The 22,901-nt window shown below is 42.6% G+C and overlaps 1 protein-coding gene across 1 annotated transcript; it reads right to left on the bottom strand.

Moving 5' to 3' along the window:
* Positions 1-1,789: 1,789 nt before the first annotated feature.
* LOC126030016 (zinc finger protein 383-like) lies at positions 1,790-7,789 on the bottom strand. Its single transcript, XM_049788226.1, has 5 exons — positions 7,712-7,789; positions 6,526-6,652; positions 5,300-5,380; positions 3,768-3,844; positions 1,790-3,261 (listed from the first exon to the last, which is right to left on the bottom strand). Exons 1-5 carry the CDS (start codon positions 7,748-7,750, stop codon positions 2,134-2,136), a joined length of 1,452 nt encoding a protein of 483 aa, XP_049644183.1. The 5' UTR covers positions 7,751-7,789; the 3' UTR covers positions 1,790-2,133.
* Between the last annotated feature and the right edge of the window lie 15,112 nt (positions 7,790-22,901).

The following is a 22,901-nucleotide window of genomic DNA, read 5'->3' as shown; positions in this document are numbered from 1 at the left end:
TCCCACGTTCCCAAAAGGGAAGGGAATTCCCATTCCCACTATCCAGCAGGGATGAGGAGATAGTTCCAATTGAATCCACCTGCAGTAAATAATCCACACACATAAGAGGGAAAAAGAGGCAAGAAGGTCAAACACAAAGCCAGCTGCTCCAAATCAGGAGCTAGCAAGCCTGCAGCAAGACTCCTTCCTCTCAGCCGTGGCTAAAATTTATTCAGACATAAAAAGTGTCCTCCCCTAAAAAAGGGAGAGGAAAAAGGCAGAAAGAACAGATACAAAAGAGAAATATTATGTAGGCCTCTATATACCGCACACACTATAAGATAAAGGGTGCTTTTGTGCAGCCCCCAATGTGGATATTAAAGTCATTTTACTCAGGGGGATATGAACCATACAATTATTTGTGATGCTGAGTGAAAGCTTGCCACAATCATTGTCACCTGCAGGGTTCTAAACCCTCCTAGGCAGTTTGCTAAGCAAATGTTAAAGGGTTTTCCCAATACAGAGCATGAGTGAGGCTTCACACCACTGTGAATTCTCCCATAACTACTTAAGTCAGAACTATGAGCAAAGGTCTCCTACAATATCTTACCATCTTATTAAGGTTTATAACCCATATGCAATTTAGAATTTAGTTCTGGACTACACCTCTCAATGCTCAGGCCTTACCCTATCGCTGAACTCGGGAGTCAGTCCTGGTCCTGCATGGGACACCCTGTAGGACATTGAGATCAAATCTGAGTTGGCTGCAACAGGGCATTAAACCACTCTCATAGTATGTATTATAAAGCACTGAAGAATAACTTAAAGCTTAGGCGGCTTTTCTGCAGCCTGAACCATACTATTTAAAGCAAGGTTTGAAGATCAATGAAGACCTTTCTTCATACATTATACATACTCGTTTCTCTCCATAATTCAGATTCTTCCAGAGAAAACATTCAGAAATAAACAAAATCTTGTCCCAATTTCTTACATGTGTAAAGATTCTTTCCAGTTTAAATTTACTTTTATATCTTTTTTGAGCCGCATGCTTGGGTACTATATGGTTACTCTCAGGTTGGCAGGCTTGGGGGAAACCTAAAGAATGCCAGTAATCTTGTGAAGAGGATTGGGAGGAAACACCATCCCTGTTTAACTATGTTCTGACACACCATGAATCATTTTCATATATGTGAAAAGATCTGAGGATGAATTAAAGATCTTCCCACACTTCTGATGTACCTCAGGTATCTCTCCAGAATGAATTCTGCTGTCGTTCCTAAGGTATGAGGGGGATTCAAAGGCTTTCTCACACTCCTAACAAACATAAGATTTCTCTTCAGTATGAATAATTCAGTGCTTAGTAAGGCTTGAAGATCAACTGACTCTTCCCACATTTCTTACTTGCATAAGGTGTCTCACCACAATGGATATTTAAATGCTCTGAATCTTGAAGAATGAATGCAGACCATCCCACAATCCATATATATACAGAGAGGATTTGTATCCAGTATGAATTTTGCTGTTTGATAAGGTTTGGAAAATAAGTGAAGACGTTCCCGAATACCAAGAATGTTTAAAACTTTTCTCTATTTTAATATTCCAATGTGTATAAGTCTTGACGCTAGTAAAGGCCTTCCTACACTTAACACATATAAGCCTTCTCTCCATTATACATTCTTTTGTGCTTAGACAAGTCTGCAGATCAACAGAATGCCTTACATATTGACATGGTCAAGGCTTCTCTATAGTATGAATTTTCATGTGAGAAGAAAGGATTAATGATTGAGTGAAGGTCTGCTCATACTCCTAACATAAATAAGGTTTTCCTCCTGTATGAACTGCCTTGTGTTTATGAAGGACTGAAATTTGAGTGAAGGCCTTTTTACAACCTGATATGTATTAGGCTTCTCTCAGGTATGAACTCTTTTGTGCGTAGGGAGGTCTGAGGAATGTTAGGAGCCCTCCCCACACTGACATGTAAAAAGCTTCTCTCCAGTATGAATTTTCTTGTGAAAATAAAGATTTTTGGACCAAGAAACAGCCTTCCCAACTCATGACATGTATAAGGCTTCTCTCCAGTACGAATTCTTTTTCTCTCCAGTATGAATTCTTTTATGCTTAGAGATCAGAGGATACACGAAAGACTCTCCCACACTACTGATATTTAAAAGGCTTCTCTCCAGTATGAATTTTCTTGTGCATATAAAGACCTGAGTACTGAGTGAAGGCCTTCCCACACTCTTGACATATATAAGGTTTCTCTCCAGTATGAATTTTCTTGTGAATATAAAGACCTGAGGATTGAGTGAAGGCCTTCCCACACTCCTGACATATATAAGGTTTCTCTCCTGTATGAATTTTCTTGTGATTATAAAGATCTGAGGATTGAGTGAAGGCCTTCCCACACTCCTGACATGTATAAGGTTTCTCTCCTGAATGAATTCTCTTGTGCCTATTAAGGCCCGAAGATCGAGTGAAGGACTTCCCACACTCCTGACATATATAAGGTTTCTCTCCAGTATGAATTTTCTTGTGAATATAAAGACCTGAGTATTGAGTGAAGGCCTTCCCACACTCCTGACATATATAAGGTTTCTCTCCAGTATGAATCTTCTTGTGAATATAAAGACCTGAGGATTGAGTGAAGGCCTTCCCACACTCCTGACATATATATGGTTTCTCACCAGTATGAATTTTCTTGTGACTACAAAGAGCTGAGGCTAGAGTGAAGGCCTTCCCGCACACTGAACATGTAAAAGATTTCTCTCCAGTATGAATTTTCTCTTGTCTATTAAGGTCTGAGGATCGAGCAAAGGCCTTCCCAAACCTCTGACATGTATTTTGTTTCTTTCTTGTCTGGACATCCTTAGAGTCTCTCTGGTGTGAAGGATGACTCAGGGAACGTCCGCCCTGCAGACCCTCAGGGTGCAAGGCATACAGAGAGTCCCCCCCACATTGCTTACACTCAGGTGGCTCCACTCTATGGGCAATGGGCTGGTTAGACTGAGACTGTGAGGGGCTCAGAGCAAACACTGTTGCTCGCATTTCCCAGGATGGTCCCACTGTGGGGGTCTGAGTCCAGGGACTGGGTAGAGCAGATTCAGGAAAGTTTTGCGCAGTGATCACTGGCTCTGGCATAAGAAAGCTCTTATCACTCTGGTCCACTTCACAATAGATGCCCCTTGTGTCTTCATTCCCAATGGGATATGGGCAGGATGATTTCCTCCACATTGTGGCCTGCAGCACAGTATCAGCTCCATCCAACCAAGTCTGGCTCTTTATCTGCAAAACAGTAGAGGGTTAGTTCAATTATTTGTCTCTTCCTTTAATGTTTCCATGTTAATTTTTTATTTGTTTGTTTTTGCTTTTGGGCCACACCCAATAGTACTCAGGGTTTACTCTAGACTCTGCTGTCAGAAATATAACCTGGCAGGCTTAGGGGACCATATGAAAGCCAGACATTAAACCAGTGCTCAGGGGCCGGAGAGATAGATGGAGGTAAGGCATTTGCCTTTTATGCAGAAGGTCATTGGTTCGAGTCCTGGCATCCCATATGGTCCCCAGAGCCTGCCCGGAGTGATTTCTGAGCATAGAACCAGGAGTAACCCGAGCGCTGCTGGGTGTGACCCAAAAAATTAAACTAGGGCTCAGATACTCTGCAGTGCAGAGATTATAAAGGACGTGAAAGGGTCGGACCAAAGGGTCCAATTTACAATTACTATGTGCTTGCAGCATTGAGTAACCAACGACTACAATCATAATATTGAATTGGATCTTGCAACACTTACCATCTCACTCTTTTTTGGATATCCCATTCCAAAAGCAAATTTCTGAAATGTCATTATCGGAACTTGTGGTCCGTCATCTAAAATCAACCCAAATATGCAATGTTAGAATTAGTTGAATGGGCTGGGGTGGGAGCGATAGTGCAGTGGTAGGATATTTGCCTTGCATGTGGCTAACCAAGGACAGACCTGGGTTCAATCCCTGGCATCCCATATAGTTTCCCAAGCCCGGAGCCATTTCAGAGTGCATAGCCAGGAGTAACCCCTAAGTGTCACAGGGTGTGTTCCAAAAGCAAAAAGAAATTAGTTGAATGGGGCCATATAGATAGCACAGTTGTAGGGCATATTTCTTTCCCCAGAGTCTGTCAGGGGCAATTTCTAAGCGCTGAGCGAGGAGTAACCCTGAGCGCCATGGGTGTGTCCCAACACCACCCCAAATATTAGTTGAATGAAGCCCGGTGGAATGCAACAACAGTGATGGAATAAATACATGTTTTAAGGTACGAAATGAGCTGAGAGAAAAGAGAAAATAAATCAGAAGGATTGCAGTGAATTGCTGGGCAAAATCCACAATAGCTAAGTGCGGATTCCCTTGGCAACAGATTAAACATATTGATGAAAAATTATTTCTGGTACAGATAGAAAGCGCCGCAGTGAGGGTGTTTTTTTTGAAAATGGCTGACTCGAGTTCTATTCTCGGCATCCCATATAATTCCTAAAGTCATGTAAGGAATAATTTATTAGTTTGTGAAGATCAGACGTAGCTTCTGAGCATAACTGATTCATCCCATCAACAAATAAACAATTTCTTAGGGATTGGGGCCAGAGTAGAAGCTGAGTAGTAGGGTGTACGCGTGCACTCAGGTGACATAGGACAGACTCTGTTTTGATCCCTGGCATCCTACATGATCCCTCCCAGTCAGGAGTAACCCCTGAGCACAACCAGGTGTGCCCCACCCCCAAAAAAAAACAAAAAAAGAATTTCTTAGTATTCTCAATAATCATGTCAAATACATAGTATAGCAGAGAAGGGGTTGACCTTCCAACTGGTAGGCCATGTTTGCCTCCATAATCCCATAATGGCTCTGAGACCATTAGGAGATAATCTGAAGAAAATAGACAGGATTAAACCCTAACAGCACCAATAAGTAAGTATCAAAATCAGGGAAAAACAACCCCTTGTTGGGAATCCAAAAAAAAACCTGCAAGTGTAGAAAGGCTGGTCAGAGGGACATCCAGCTACCACTGAGAAGGGCACTCCAACACTGGCCTATGCAACCAGACAGAGAGCACAGATGGTAGGTGAAGGCACAGAACCTCAGCTTTTGTTCTAGATGTCCACAGAAAGTTAAACAAGAGCAAAGCCAAGACAGCAAAGCTCCAGAAAATATTGGGACTCAGCAGCAAAGGCAGTGAATGGGAATGGAAAAGGCACCCACCCCGATCCAGTAGCCTGACACAAAATCCCACAATTCTGTACGTCCATGATGCTACACATACCAGGATCAGAGCCAGAAGATAATGCCCACACTTACATGGATACATGCTTCTCTGCAGCCTTCCAAGTTCTCCTACTTCCAACCAGGAGATCAGCGCAGGCTTCACTCCACAATACCCTGGAAAAGTATCATTCGTGGGTAAAAGATAAGGAAAGAGATAGCACATCAGGTGTGAGTTTGGGTCCCTAATGAAAGAGGCTGAAACACAGAAATGAACAGAATCTCTGCTCTGCATGTGCATGTTGCACAGACGAGACAAGGTTGAAATTGAACTGTCCAAGAAGTAGACAGAAATAGGACAAAAATGGGCTTGCATATGGAAAAATGTATTGATTTTGGTATAGTTCCCTGAGTCCCTTGTGAAGTGAGCACATAATGCAGAGCTAGGAGTACTCTCAACCACCACCAAGGTTTGAAAGGACCAATCATGTCTTAAAAAGTAAGGGCTCAGGAGCTGGAGTAATAGCACAGCAGTAGGGCATTTGCCTTGTACACAGCCAACACGGTTTGGACCCGGTTCGATCCCTGGCATACCATATGATCCCCAGAGCCTGGCAGGCCTTTTTTTCTGAGTGCAGATACAGGAGTTATATTTGAGTGCTGCTGGGTGTGGCCCAAAACAAAACAAAAAAATTAATGGCTTAGACAATAGTACAGTGGGGTGAGTACTTGTCTTGCACAGACTGACAACGATTTTAACCCCTGAACCACATATAGGATCCATCATGCCCCACAAGAAGTTTTCTTTTAATTGATTTTGGGCCACACTTAGCAGTGCTCAGGGATTACTCCAGGCCCAGTGACAGGAATCACTCCAGAAAGTCTCTGGGATCATTAGGATGAGGGGAATTGAACCCAGGTCAGCCTCTGGCAAAGCAAACAACCTATCCTTCATGCTATTCTCTACCCCAGCAGTGTTTCTGAATATGTCATAAATGGGCAAAATCCCTGGGAAATGCTAGGTGTGGTCCAACACAAAACAGTACACGAAACAGTTAAACTGTGGCCAAGACAGGAAGCAATGAATTGGAGAACAGAGTTTGCATGCAAGAGCCTCATATTAGATCCCTTTTCCAAATAATGTTCCAAGAAGTACTGGGTTTTCCCAGTCTCTGATGCTTTTGGGCGCTTATGAACTCATAAAGAGAACTTAAGTCACAAGATTGAGCAATAGCACTGTGGTAGGCCACTTGTCTTGCATGAGTTGACCCAGGGTCAATCTATCAGACTGGACCTCACTGATGCCCCAGTGGGGCTCTCACCTATGGCCTTCATGTGCTGGTAGGTCTCTAGCATCACATCTCTGTAGAGATTCCTCTGAGAAGGGTCCAGGCACTGCCACTCTTCCTGAGAGAATCTCACAGCTACATCGAGGAAGGTCACAGATTCCTGAGTAGCAAAACAGGAGGGGGTCAGGGACAGCTGCCCCCTGGAGTCTACATTGAAGCAGGATCCCCAGGATCACAGAGCCTCAAGGACAACGCCCCTTGCCTTGGGAGGAACCAGCCTCCATGTTCTCTCTCCTGTCACCCCTGGAAGACAGGTCCAGAGATTCATTTCAAGAAAGTCCCACCAGCCAACATGACCTCTGGACACTATTCTAGAATATTCTTGAGGTGAAGTTATGCACACACACAGCAAGGTCAAACCCTAGAACAGAACCAGAAGGATCTGTAAAGTCAACTCTGGATGGTGCCCAAAATGGTAAATACATGCCATTCCATTCCATCCCCAGACTCTGCACAATGCAAAAAAAAGTGAGAAGGAAAAATCATGGTTCAGTGAGTGACTCAAATCTGTAATCTTGGATATCAGCACTCACAATTCACCCTAAAATGGATCCATCCTATTATAGGTAAAAATGACCCAACTTCAAATAATTACAGCTTCCAAGAAGATCCTTTGCTCTCATTTCTCTCTTAGATCCACCAAGTCAAAGGGCCTACTGACAAGAGGCTTTGAAAGTGCAACTAGTTCACTGAGGAGAAATATGGCTGAAGGGAGGAAGCAAGACTCTGTCTGCAGAATGAAGATAAGTGCAGAGTCAGGAATAAAACCATTAAGTGGGGGGGACAAAAAATTAAAATAAATCAAAGTTCTTTTTTCCATGTGTGAGGAAGGAATAATGCTCCTTAGCAGAAATTCTGAGATCAAGGTCTTCTTTACCAACATCAGGGTCCAGATTACCAGGAGTTCAACTCTGGATCAGCACTCCATAGTGTCTGAGACATGACAAGAGCACTGAACAGGAGTAAGGCCTGATGATCATCAAGCGTGGAACCCAAAAGAAACAAGGACAAACGAGGCCTCTCATAAAAGAGGTCAGTGGTACTGACTAGAGTCAATCCAGGCTGCGAGATTACTTCCTAATATATCTCTGGACTCCTCTGGCCCTGAGGGATGCACACTCCTGTACCCCACCCAGTCCCTCTCTGTGCCCATACTCACTCCTAACTGGATACAGGATGTCAGAGTGTTTGTTTCCATCTTCTCCTTCCTGGATTATTCCTTAATAGCAGCCGTAAAGACCTTTTCAGTAAGCCCTGGAAAAAAATCACAGCTGTGAGCAGCAGAGATATCTTGCCCTGACCTGAAGTGACAGCACTATTGCAAGAAACGCCTTGATGGACCAAGCATTGAACACCAGGTTCACCCAACATGAGAAAACGGAGCCAGATACTCTGTCCTGGGGAGCTGTGATGAGAATTGGAACACCAGGAATCTATAATCGTAACCCCGGATCCTCCATGTGCCTGCACAGACTACGGGGTTGAACCTGTTCTCTGGCCGGAATTGACACTACCACAGGGACCCACAGTGACAAAACTGCCATCGCAGCGGATATTGGGCCTGAGGGTGCCCTCTTTAAGACCAAGGTCGCCTTATAAACTGGTCATCACAATTATCTCCTGGCTCCATCCTCTGGGTTCTGCTTGATCCTAACCCCGATCAGCACATCTGAACCTGGCATCCAGGTACTTTTAGAGGGAACATTGGTGAAAAGCGCCAAACAGAGCATTGTATATCAAAATTATGCTTCTGTCTTCAGCGCTTACTGAGGACCATGATGTGACCTGTGTCTGGCACTTGGAACCTCTCACGCAACAGATCTTGGGCGAGGAGAATATAAGACAGCCAGGAAGGATTTTGCATATTAGGTGCTGACCTAAGTGCCCCTGAGCCCCGATGGTTGACGCCCAACGCTCCACTCACCAAAATTAATATATATTTCACACAATTCCCCCATATCCAAATCAATCCTTTCCAAAATACTCACCCCGGTCTCAATCAGTCCCTTGCACCCTATAAGATCCCCTTGGGCCTGCCTGGAGTGATCCCCGAGCCAGAGTCAAGCAGCAGCCCTGAGCAACCCCCAATGGTGGACCCAGTAACGAACTATAGAAACATCCCAATATTTATGGGGCTGGAGCAACGAGACAGTCGGACCCTGCCAGGCTTCTCCCACGTCCTCCTGTGTCCCTGAAGGTGACCCCGGTTCATCCCCAGGCAAGGACGCCAAGAGATCCATCTGTCTTTCCATGACCTTGGACCCTCCCGTCTCAGGGGTCGCACCCCAAAACTCCCTGGGGCTCCCCCGCTGCTCACCAAGACCCTGCAGCTCCAGGTTCAAGAGGCCCCATGGCAGCCCGAGAGAAAGTCACCCTCCAGATTTCCACCACTAACTGACCAAATTCAGGAATCCAAATCCGCAATGGCAGTCCCTTGGGCGCTTCCGCTCCGGAGACAAAACCCAGGTGTGGTGACGTCACAGCGCACAAAGCCCCAGTGGGGTGGCGTCATAGTGCACGTGGCTGAGTCGTAAAGGGCCAGGTGCTGGGACTGACCCCGTTGGGCTTGGAAGGGAATATCACCTGCTGGACTCGGGTGAGTGTCCCGACCCCTGGGGAGCAACATGGTCCAGAGGGAGGCGATTGTTCGGCTTGAGAGAAGAGGGTCACACTTGGAAAGCAACATTGCAAACTCCACCTGACAAACCCGAACCAAATGCTCAGAAGCCACACTTGGGCCCCCCTCCCCCTTTGGCTTGCCTGTCTTCAGTCTTGGATGTTCCCCTGGGATGACCTCCACGGGGGGGTCTAGGGGGCATACCCAGTGATGCTCAGGGGCTGCTCCTGGCTATGCACTCAGAAATCACTCCAGGCTTGGGGGACTATATTAGACACCAGGTAATCTTTCAAGGTTAGCTTGTTCAAGGAAAATGCACTACTGCTTGTACCAGTCAGGCAAAAGCTGTGGGAATTGCTAGGTGTGGCCCTTCACAGAAAAATAAGCAAAAAGGTGAAACTGTGGCCAGAATAGGAAGCAATGAATTTGGGAGGATAGCTTGCATAAAGGACCCACAGATTAGATTCTTCCCACATAATGCCCCAAGAAGCATTGGGTTACCCCAGTTGCTGCTGCCCTCTGGCGCTTATGAAATCATGAAGAGAACTTGAGTCACAAGGCCAAACCAATAGCACTCTGGTATTCCCTTTACCTTGAATGTGATCGACCCAGGTTCAGTCTACCAGGGGATTGGTCATTACACCAGGTGGCTCTCACCTATAGTCTGCAAGTGCTGGTAAAACTGTAGTATCACCTCTCTCTAGAGCTTCCTCTGAGAATTGTCCAGGCAAAGCCACTGATCCTGGGAGAAGCTCACTTATATCAGCTCACACTTATATCACACTTCTGCATACTGGGATATAAGATGAATGTAGGACCCCAGGATCCTAGAGACTCAAGGATCTCTCCTTCCCTTGGAAAAAACCATCCTCAATGTCTTTCTCTCCGCAGGCATGCCCAGAAGACAATCCAGTTATCACTGTAAGGAAGTCAGATCAGCCAACATGACCTGTGGACACTATCTACAGGTTTTTGGAGGTACAACTTGCACAAAGACCTTCCAAAGCCAATACCAAGGACAGACCCAGCAGCATCTGTAAAATCCACTCTGGATTGAGCCCAAAATGTTAATTGTTGTGTATGTAAATATTTTAGGGGATTACTATGTTACTCACCCTAAACTGATTGGTGATTGTGGCCTACCCTAGGGTGTGACCTGGCATTCTGCCCCCACCCTAGGGTAGGACCTGATTCTGCTGCCACCATTGGTTGGTATCTGATCCCACCATTGGGTGGTACCTGATTCTGGAGGATAAAAGCAAGGGTCTGGGCCCGGAGAGATAGCATGGAGGTAAGGTGTTTGCCTTTCATGTAGGAGGTCATCAGTTCGAATCCCGGTGTCCCATATGGTCCCCCGTGCCTGCCAGGAGCAATTTCTGAGCATGGAGCCAGGAATAACCCCTGAGCGCTGCCGGGTGTGACCCAAAAACCACAAAAACAAAACAAAACAAAAAAAAAAAAACAAAACAAGGGTCTGTGGAAGGCCAGGGCTTTTTGGCTGGAACGAAGCTGAGTCTTGGGACTTCAGTCTTGTCCACCGAATAAAGCAAATATTTCCACGAGCCTGACTGTCTGCAAGCTGTTTACCCGCCGTTTCACCTCAGAACTGTCGCCTAGACAGGGTGGCAGACGCGTGCTCCGAGCTGGAAGGGAAAGACCTCATCCTCCATCCCTCCTTCAGTCAACCTTTTCAGGGGCTGACTTGCAACATAATGACGCCCGAACAGGCTGAACCTGGACCCTCAATAACTGTAAGTGAAATACTTCATTGGAAATTTCCTCTGCTGACCATTAAATGGTTTCTGTGGTTAGTCATGTGGATTTTGCCACCCTTTGTCTTATGCATTGGTGCTCTAGTATACAAGTGGATTATTACATTTTGTTTAAAACTAATTGGTTTTGATCTAAGGACAATCACTGCAGTTGGAGATGGTTGTGGTCTATATTTCAAATGAAAACGGCATTGTCTCCAGCCATTATAGTTTGTGGAATTTCTGTGACTAACGTTATTATTGTGAGCATAGTTATTGGCTGGTATTTAGGAAATAGAAAGTGTAGAAATGGTGAGGCTAAAACCAGTATAGATAATAAGGAAATCTATCTGATGAAAACTCAGACCAAGGTGCAGGCTGACAAATCCAGCCCCACCATCAACAATATAGAAATTTTTGCTGGAAGAAAAACAACTTGGAATGTTAAGCCTGATTCTAGTGAATCGCTTGACAGTAATGACTCAGACAATGATCAACCTCCAGTGCTAACTCCACAAGGGAGGCCTCGTTCTATTCACAAAATTGAATCGCACAGCAGTGCAGATTCAGACGATAAACCACATGCTCGGTCTCAGAGCGCTATTCAGAGTAATTTTGCTAATCTGGCCTCATCCCCTATAGACGGGGTAAATGTTTCTAACTATGTACCCTATCAGATGGAAGAATTAGATCAGTTTAAAAGAGCATGTAAAGAGCATGGGTCAAAATCGCCATACAGTGTGGAGTTATTAAGACTTTGGAGTCATAACTCATCTTGGACTTTGTATGATTTTAAAAGAATCGCTGAAATATGCCTGACGTCTAAACAGCGAACTGAACGGGAAATGCACTATTCAGAAGGCGTAAAAGCTAAATTATATAGCCCGGATGGTACAAAAAAGCAATTGGCCGGTGTTACTCTATCGTATGAATTATTGATGGCAGAAAATCAATTTGCAAATATTCAGACACAAGCAGCTTTACCTAAGGAAATCTTAAATTTAATTAGGGATATTGCATTATCATCATGGGAAAAATTGATTCTAACAGCATTGGTAGAGGAAACTTTTTAAAAATTACCCAAGGCCCTTATGAGTCATTTGCAGAGTTTGTAGGTAAGATCAAAGATGCTCTGAAGTTACACATCGAAGATGAGATGAGAAACTTCCTAGTAAAATCTTTGGCTTATCATAATGCAAATTCAGCCTGTAGATTAGTATAGAATATATTAAATGAAAAGACAGATGTGAATGATTACCTTTATGCCTGCCGGAATGTCTATGGGGAACCCCAACCCCCACCCCACTTAGACTCAGTACAAACCTTCCCAGTTACCAAGGGAACAATGCCTTACTCCCCTCGGGGAAAGAACACTTTCTGTAAACCAGGTCTTTGCCCAAAATGCAAAAGGGGTCGCCACTGGGCGAAAGATTGCAGATCCAGAAACCTCATTAACAATAGCCTAAGTAGAGGTTTCAACACAGTCTCCAGGAGGCAAATCGCGTGTTACCATTGTGGAAAACAGGGACATATCAAAAAAAATTGCTGGCTCCTTATAAATTCAGCTCCTCAAGAACACACATACAAGATGCAGGGAAACGCCCACAGGGCCTCCCCCCAGGCCCTTCCAAATCAGGGGCAAAGCTCACAGACGATAATCCTTCCAAGCCCAGCCCAAGAAAATTCATCACGATAAGGGAATTAATCCACTCCACATCAGGGAGTGCTGGATTAGACATATTATACCCAGAGGACATTACAATTTACCCAGGAGCATGCCCTTACATGTTAGAAACTGGCATTGTGGGCCCGCCAGCCCCAGATACTATGGGTTTGATTCTTGGCAGAAGTTCCCTCAACATAAAGGGTATATTAGTAATCACTGGTGTCATTGACTCAGATTCTATGGGAGAAATCATTGTAGTTATTACTGTACCAGTTACATGGACCTTTAAAAAAGGAGAAGCGATTGCCCAGATAGTAATAGTGCCTTATGTCAAATTTGGGACTTCAGAGAAGACTAGAATTGGAGGTTTTGGAAGCACAGATCCAGGTGCTGCTCAAAACCCAATTGTGGCTCTGGTTACTAAATGTAAAGATGAACACCCAATGATCAAACTTCACTTGGAAGAGCAACCCTTTGATGGAATGATAGATACGGGTGCTCAGGTTACTGTAATTTCTGATAAAGAATGGCCAGAACATTGGCCTCTTCAGGAAATCCCATATTCCTAGAAGGAATAGAAGGCCTGAGCTCCTGTCTGCTGAGTACGAGGACTATGCTATTTTACGGCCCAGAAAATCAAAAACCAATAATCAGACCTCATGTGGGCCCATTTTCACCATCCCTGTGGGGCTGTGACCTACACAAACAGTGGAAAGCAGAATTCCATATCCCATTAGCTCCAGAAGAGCCTGAACCTTCATTTGATTTAAAAACCCAAAATTTTTAGTAGGGGCCACTACCATAAAAACACCAGCACCAATAAAAATAAAATGGAAATCTGACGAACCAATTTGTACAGGTCAGTGGCCCCTTAAAACTGATAAATTAAAGGTGCTGACAGAATTAGTGGAGGAACAGCTAAGTTTAGGACATATTGAACCATCTTTTTCTCAATGGAAATCACCTATATTCACTATAAAAAAGAAATCCGGTAAATGGAGACTTTTGATGGATCTTAGAGCTATAAATTTATCCATGATACCTATGGGCAAACTGCAGACTGGTTTACCATCACCTGTAGATATTCCAAAGAAATGGCCACTAATTATAATTGATCTGAAAGACTGCTTCTACCATATTCCTATCCACCCAGATGATAAAAAACGTTTTGCATTCTCAGTTCCTTCTCTCAATAATACCCATCCCTGCAGACGTTTCCAATGGACTGTTCTCCCCCAAGGCATGCTGAATTCCCCAACCATGTGTCAGATAAGCTAGATAAGGTTTTGAGCCCTGCTTGTGAAAAATTTCCTCAAGCATGATATTTCATTATACAGATGATATCTTGCTCACAATGAACAATGAAACAAATTTACAGGACTTATACTCTTATGTTACTGACTGTTTACAAACATCAGAACTGAAAATAGCTTTAGAAAAAATACAGATAATGCCACCGTATCAATATTTGGGTTTTATTTTGGACCGGACGTCTATACGTCCACAAAAATTTTCTATCAAAAAAGAAAACCTTAGAACGCTTAATGATTTTCAGAGACTTTTAGGTGACGTAAATTGGCTCTGCCCTGCACTAGAAATCCCAAATGCAGAGTTATCTAATTTGTTTAAAATGTTGGAGGGTGACCATGCTTTAGATAGCCCGAGAAATTTAACAACAGCTGCCAAAAATGAATTGGATATCTTCTTGAGCAGATTACAAAAATCGTTTCTCTCAAGATTCATCCCAGGAGAAAAGGCATTACTGTTAATCTTCCCTACTATAGAAACCTCCACAGGGGCCTTGATACAACAGTCAGGACCTTTGGAATGGGTGTATTTACATAACAAACAACCTCGCTCAGTTGTCCCCTACTTGCAACTGATTTCAGAGATTATTATCAAGGCAAGACTCAGATCTATATCTTTACTAGGTTTTGACCCAGATATAATAGTTTTGCCAGTACCAAAAAAGGAAATTGAGTCAATATTGCCAATTAATGAATCTCTACAAAGGGACCTCTCAGATTTCACAAGAGAAATATCCTCCCATTATCCAGCAGGAAAAATTTGGGACTTTTTAAAGAAAACTCAGTTTGTTATTTCTTCAATTGTTCGGGATTCCCCTATTCCCAATGCCAAGGTTTTTTACATTTATGGATCCCAAAATGGAAAAGGAGGAATAACCGGAGACAACATTAATATGACCATAGATACCAAATATAAATCTGCACAGAAAGTTGAATTAGCAACGTTAATTTGCCTATTAGAAAATGTATCTGAATCCATGAATATAGTTTCTGATTCTTTGTATGTGGTAAATTTATGTCATGTGATAGCCACTGCATCCCTTAATGCTAATAACCCGATCATACAGAACTTACTTAAACAATTACAGCAGCTTCTTCAAAAACGAACTGAGCCCATCTTCATCACGCATATTAGAGCCCACTCAGGTCTTCCAGACCAATGGCTCAAGGAAATAAAACTGCTGACTTGCTAGCAATGCCTATATTTAAATCACCTGTAGAGGAACATTCAGCCCTACACACAAATGCTCGCCGTTTACATGTGAATTACCAAATTCCATGGAGGCAAGCTAGAGAAATTGTAGAAAACTGCAACATATGTGCACTGTTAACAAAAAAGACTCACATAGCAGGAGCAAACCCAAGAGGCTTACAGTCTAACGAACTTTGGCAAATAGATATAACTCAAACAGATTTATTTCCAAGGAAACCTTATCTTCATGTTGTGGTGGACACTTATTCTCGGTTTATGTGGGCAATTCCCATGTCTTCTCAAAAATCTAAGGCTGCTTGTAGTTTTCTTTTACAATGTTTTTCTGTGATGGGTATTTCATATTCTATAAAAACTGATAATGGGCCAGCCTATGTTAGCAAAACTTTTGAATTTTTTTTGTAAGGAATGGCAGATAAGACATCTCAGAGGAATTTCTTACAATTGTAGGGGACAGGCCATTGTAGAAAGGACTCACAGAACCTTAAAAACTTAATTGCAAAAAAATAGAAAAAGAGGTTTACCGCCAACGGATTTGCTATCTTTGACCCTTATCACACTAAATTACTTTAACTTACCCCAAGGGGAAAGTTACACTGCAGCAGAAAGACATTTTAAAGAAGATATTCATAGACAAGAAACAACCCATAAACCTATTTGGATCAAGGAGGATGAAAAATGGATAGCTGGATATCTTCTCCTAAGAGGAAGGGGTTATGCCTATGTTTCTAAAACTGACAACCCTCTCAAGAAATTTTGGGTTCCATTACGCCTTGTTAGAAATCAGGCTAGCACAAATGATCAGGTTCAGACTATAAACTCCCCTTCAGAGCAAAAACAGAATACTTCAGACACTAACAGCAGTAATATTGCTGAGGTCTCTGGGGCAGGGAACAACAATTTAGCTGTCACACACCATATAATGAGTGAGACTCATGGTAGTGATAAACCCTTACACTCCAAGATGCAAAAGGAAAGACAGGAACCTGTCTTAACTGGGCTCCAAAATATAGGAAACTCTTGCTACATGAACTCAATATTGCAATGCTTGTATAATATTTCAGACTTGACTCAGTATTTTTATAAAGATCATTATAAAAAGGATATTAACAAGAAAAATCCGATGGGGCATGAAGGTAAATTAGCCGAAGAATTTGGTCGGCTCATCAGAACCATGGGAAATGGATTTCATAGATATATTAACCCTGAAAGCTTCAAAGTAACAATTGGTTTACTTAATGACCAGTTTGCTGGACACAATCAGCAGGATCCTCACGAACTACTGATGTTCCTAATAGAGGGACTACATCAGGACTTGTTTACCGTAAATCTAATGACAGACAAAACTACACACCTTATGGACAATGAAAATTATGAACAATTTAGTCCAGAACACCAAAAGGCTCACAAATCTATTATTTATGATCTCTTTCTAGGACAATTCAAATCTATACTCCAGTGTCTCACTTGCCACCAAAAGTCTGAGGTTTATGAGACATTTGTTAATTTGTCTCTGGCTATTACATCTACAGATAAATGTATATTACAGGAATGCCTCTCTGAATTTTTTAAAGAAGAAGAATTAAGAAATGATGAGCTTGGCAGACATTGGGGGCATCCCCGGGCATCCCCTGACGGCTTGCCTCAGCTGAGCATTAATCCCTTCAAGGTGTGTCTCGGCTGAGGCCTGTGTTTTCTGTTGAAGTTGTGGACAAGAGAATTTTGCTGGTTTCCTTAGCTTGGCAGACATTGGGGGCTTCCCCTGACGGCTTGCCTCGGCTGAGGTGAGTGTTTGGGGGCCGGAGTTGGGGATAAGGCTGACTGCTGGACCCCTAGGCCCGGCAAACATTTTGGGACCTCCCCCAGCTTGCATCAACCTGGGAACTTTGATCTCCTCCAGCATTAATCCCTTCAAGGTGTGTCTCGGCTGAGGCGTGTGTTTTCCGTTGGAGTTGTGGACAAGAGAATTTTGCTGGTTTCCTTAGCTTGGCAGACATTGGGGGCTTCCCCGGGCATCCCCTGAAGGCTTGCCTCGGCTGAGGTGAGTGTTTGGGGGCCGGAGTTGGGGATAAGGCTGACTGCTGGACCCCTAGGCCCGGCAAACATTTTGGGAACTCCCCCAGCTTGCATCAACCTGGGAACTTTGATCTCCTCCAGCATTAATCCCTTCAAGGTGTGTCTCGGCTGAGGCGTGTGTTTTCCGTTGGAGTTGTGGACAAGAGAATTTTGCTGGTTTCCTTAGCTTGGCAGACATTGGGGGCTTCCCCGGGCATCCCCTGAAGGCTTGCCTCGGCTGAGGTGAGTGTTTGGGGGCCGGATCCCCCAGCATAATAGATTTCGCGGCCGTGCACTCCACCTAGCCAATGAGTACCACCACAACACGTAGAAAAACCCACAGCGTAAGCGTGACAATGGGGAGACTACGCAGACCAACTTCCACCATAGAGAATGAAGATGGAAACTCTGATGACCCAACAATGGCCAACTACCTAAACAGTCTTTCAGAAATGGAGTTTAGAGAAGAAATATGGAGGTTGCTCACAGAAATCAAAGAAAGTATAAATCAGAACAGTAATAAAAATCAAGAGAATATGAAGATAGAAATCAGAAAACTCCAAACTGAAATATCAGATCAGATAGCAGGTCTGAAAAACTCAGTAGACGAATTGAAGAACATAATGGATGAGCTTTCCAACAGGTTAACAGCAGCTGAGGATAGAATTAGCACTTTAGAAGACGAGATGCATAACAACTTTACACAGCAGAAGAGATTGGAAAAAAGCCTCAAATCAAATGATCAGACAATGGAAAATTTACTCAAAGAATATGAGCAGATGAAAATAGAAGTCTTTGATAAGCTCAACAGAAACAACTTTAGAATCATTGGAGTTCCAGAGACCCAAGAAGAAAATCTTCAGGAAGAATCAATGGTTAAGAACATCATCACAGAGAAACTACCAGAGCTAAAGAAAACATGTGACCAAATCCTGCATGCCCGAAGAGTACCAGCTAAAAAAGACCCCAGTAGAAACACCCCAAGACACATCCTATTCACCATGATGAAACCCACCGATAGAGATAGAATACTGCAAGCAGCAAGATCGAAAAGGGAAATTACATTCCAGGGAGCATCCTTGAAATTTACAGCAGACCTGTCACCAGAAACACTGAAGGCCAGAAGGCACTGGTGGGACGTAGTGACAAAACTCAATGAAATAAATGCTTCGCCAAGAATACTGCACCCAGCAAAACTCAGTTTCAGGTTTGAAGGATGTATACACGGCTTCACAGATAAACAACAGCTCAAAAACTTTGCAGACTCAAAACCAGCCTTAAAAGAAAAACTGAAAGATCTACTCTAAACACAAGACAGAACAAAAAACACACCAAACTTCTACACAAAGATGGCAATAAATCCCATGACAATTATTTCTCTCAATGTCAATGAACTAAATGCACCAGTTAAGAGGCACAGAGTGGCGAAATGGATCAAAAAACTGAAGCCAACCTTCTGCTGTCTACAAGAAACACACCTGAATAGTCAGAATAAACATAGACTCAAAATCAAAGGCTGGAGGAAAATCATTCAAGCAAACAACACCCTTAAAAAAGCGGGGGTGTCCATACTAATATCAGATGACACAAACTTTATACTCAGAAAAGTTGTAAGGGACAAAGATGGATATTATGTACTAATCAAGGGATTTGTACAGCAAGAAGAAATCACTCTCCTAAACATATACGCACCGAATGAAGGTCCAACAAAGTATTTAATACAATTGTTGACAAATCTGAAGAAGGATATCAATAATAACACAATAATTGTGGGAGACCTCAACACAGGCTTGTCAACACTTGATAGGTCAACCAAATGGAAACCCAACAAAAATATACTAGACCTGAAAAGAGAAATGGATGAAAGAGGCCTAGTAGATATATATAGGGCACTCTATCCTCAGAAACCTGGATACACATTCTTTTCCAATGTACATGGATCATTCTCCAGGATAGATCACGTGCTGGCACATAAAACATACCTCCATAAAATAAAAAAGATAGACATTTTGCAGGCTGCCTTTGCTGACCACAAGGCTCTGAAGTTAGATGTAAACTGCAAAGGGACACAGAAGAAAAAATTTAACACCTGGAAGTTAAACAGCCTCATACTCAATAACCAGTGGGTCCGAGATGAAATCAAGGAGGAAATCAAAAGGTTCCTGGAAACAAATGACAATAAAGACACAAACTATCAGAACTTATGGGACACAGCAAAAGCAGTACTGAGAGGAAAATTTATAGCTTTGCAAGCACACATCAGGAAGGAAGAAGGAGCTTACCTGAGTAGCTTAATGACACAGCTAATAGAACTAGAAAGTGCTCAACAAAAGGACCCAAAAATAGGGAGACAGAAGGAAATAACAAAGTTGAGAGCAGAAATCAACGAAGTGGAAACCCAAAAAACAATCCGAAAGATCAACGAAAGCAGAAGTTGGTTCTTTGAAAAAATAAACAAGATTGATAGACCATTGGCAAAACTCACAAAGCAAAAGAAAGAGAGAAACTTGATAACGCGTATTAGAAATGAAAAGGGGGAGATCACTACAGATACTGCAGAGATTCAAAGGGTATTCAGAGAATACTTTGAGAAACTCTATGCCACTAAATATGAGAACCTGGAAAAAAATGGATAAATTTCTGAACTCATATAACCTTCCACCGTTGAATAAAGAAGAGGTAGCATATCTAAACACCCCCATCACTATTGAGGAAATTAAAACTGTAATCAAAAATTTACCCAAAAAAAAAAAAAAAGCCCGGGCCCTGATGGATTCACGAATGAATTCTTTCAAACCTTTCAAGAGGAACTACTACCAATTCTGGCCAGGCTCTTTTATGAAATCGAAAAAACAGGAATACTTCCAAATAGCTTTTATGAAGCCAACATCACCTTAATACCAAAACCTGATAGAGATGCTGCCAAAAAAGAAAATTACAGACCAATATCCCTGATGAACACAGATGCAAAGATCCTCAACAAAATCCTGGCGAACAGGATCCAGTGCCTCATCAAGATCATTCACTTTGATCAAGTAGGTTTCATCCCAGGAATGCAAGGCTGGTTTAACATCCGTAAATCTATCAATATAATACACAACATAAACAACAACAAAAATAAAAATCACATGGTCATATCAATAGATGCAGAAAAAGCATTTGATAAGGTTCAACACCCATTCTTGATGAAAACTCTCAGCAAGATAGGAATAAAAGGAACCTTTCTCAATATAGTCAAAGCCATCTACCAGAAGCCAGTGGCAAATATTATCCTCAATGGAGAAAAACTAAAATCCTTTCCTCTAAATTCTGGTACAAGACAAGGCTGTCCTCTCTCACCACTCCTATTCAACATAGCACTGGAAGTACTTGCTATAGCGATTAGGCAAGAAAAAGATATCAAGGGAATCCAGATAGGAAAGGAAGAAGTCAAGCTCTCACTCTTTGCAGATGACATGATACTCTACTTAGAAAACCCTAAAGATGGGGCCGGGTAGGTGGCGCTGGAGGTAAGGTGTCTGCCTTGCAAGCGCTAGCCAAGGAAGGACCTCGGTTCGATCCCCCGGTGTCCCATATGGTCCCCCCAAGCCAGGGGCAATTTCTGAGCGCATAGCCAGGAGTAACCCCTGAGCGTCAAACGGGTGTGGCCCAAAAAAAAAAAAAAAAAAGAAAACCCTAAAGACTCTACCAAAAAGCTTCTAGAAATAATAGATTCGTATAGCAAAGTGGCAGGCTACAAAATTAACACACAAAAATCAATGGCCTTTTTATACACTAATAATGATAGGGAAGAAATGGACATTAAGAGAACAATCCCATTCACATTAGTTCCACACAAACTCAAATATCTTGGAGTCAACCTGACTAAAGATGTGAAGGATCTATACAAAGAAACTACAAAACACTGCTCCAAGAAATAAGAGAGGACATGCGGAAATGGAAACACATACCATGCTCATGGATTGGCAGGATCAACATCATTAAAATGGCAATACTTCCAAAAGCATTGTACAGATTTAACGCGATTCCTCTGAAGATACCCATGACATTCTTCAAAGAAGTGGATCAAATACTTCTGAAATTCATCTGGAACAACAAACAACCTCGAATAGCTAAAGCACTCCTTGGGAAAAGGAATATGGGAGGCATTACTTTCCCCAATTTTAAGTTGTATTACAAAGCAACAGTTATAAAAACAGCATGGTATTGGAATAAAGACAGGCCCTCAGATCAGTGGAATAGGCTTGAGTACTCAGAGAAGGTTCCTCAGACATATAACCACCTTGTTTTTGATAAAGGAGCAAGAAATCCTAAATGGAGCAGGGAAAGCCTATTCAACAAGTGGTGTTGGCACAACTGGTTAGCCACTTGCAAAAAAGCGAACTCAGACCCACAGCTAACACCATGTACAAAGGTAAAATCCAAATGGACTAAAGACCTTGATGTCAGAACTGAAACTATAAGGTATATAGAACAACATGTAGGTGAAACACTCCAGGACATTGAGACTAAAGGCATCTTTAAGGAGGAGACAGCACTTTCCAAGCAAGTGGAAGCAGAGATAAACAGATGGGACTATATTAAGCTGAGAAGCTTCTGCATCTCAAAGGAAATAGTGCCCAGAATACAAAGGCCACCCACTGAGTGGGAGAAATTATTCACCCAAAACTCATCAGATAAAGGGCTAATATCCAAAATTTACAAGGTACTGACAGAACTATACAAGAAAAAAACAACTAACCCCATCAAAAAATGGGGAGAAGAAATGAACAGACACTTTGAAAAAGAAGAAAGGCAAATGGCCAAAAGGCACATGAAAAGATGTTCAACATCACTAATCGTCAGGGAGATGCAAATCAAAACTACTATGAGGTACCACCTCACGCCACTGAGATTGGCACACATCACAAAAAAGGAAAACAAGCAGTGCTGGCGGGGATGTGGAGAGAAAGGAACTCTTTTTCACTGCTGGTGGGAATGCCGTCTAGTACAACCTTTATGGAAAGCGATATGGAGATTCCTTCACAAACTGGAAATTGAGCTTCCACATGATCCAGCTATACCACTCCTAGGAATATACCCAAGAAACACAAAAATACAATACAAAAATCCATTCCTTACTCCTATATTCATTGCAGCGCTATTTACAATAGCCAGACTCTGGAAACAACCAAGATGCCCTTCAACAGATGAGTGGCTGAAGAAACTGTGGTACATATACACAATGGAATACTATGCAGCCATCAGGAGAGATGAAGTCATGAAATTTTCCTATCCATGGATGTACATGAAATCTATTATGCTGAGTGAAGTAAGTCAGAGGGAGAGAGAAAGACGCAGAATGGTTTCACTCATCTATGGGCTTTAAGAAAAATGAAGGACATTTTTAACAGTATCTCAGAGACAAGAGAGATGAGGGCTGGTAGGTGCAGCTCAGGACATGCAGCTCATCACATAGAGTGATGAGTGCAGTTGCAGAGATGACTACACTGAAAACTATCATAACAATGTGAATGAATGAGGGAAGTAGAAAGCCTGTCTTGAGTACAGGTGTAGGGGGGTGGGGAGGAGGGAGATCTGGAAAATTGGTGGTGGGAATGTTGCACCAGTGAAGAGGGGTGCTCTTTACATGACTGTAATCATACAACTATAATCATGTTTGTAATCACGGTGTTTAAATAAAGATAAAGGAAAAAAAAAGAAATGACAACAAAGTTCTGTGCAACAGTTGCAAAACTAGAAG

The sequence above is a fragment of the Suncus etruscus genome, chromosome 15 (assembly GCF_024139225.1).
Source record: "Suncus etruscus isolate mSunEtr1 chromosome 15, mSunEtr1.pri.cur, whole genome shotgun sequence".
In the NCBI taxonomy this organism is placed as follows: Eukaryota; Metazoa; Chordata; class Mammalia; order Eulipotyphla; family Soricidae; genus Suncus; species Suncus etruscus.
This window is presented reverse-complemented; position numbering and strand designations above follow the sequence as displayed.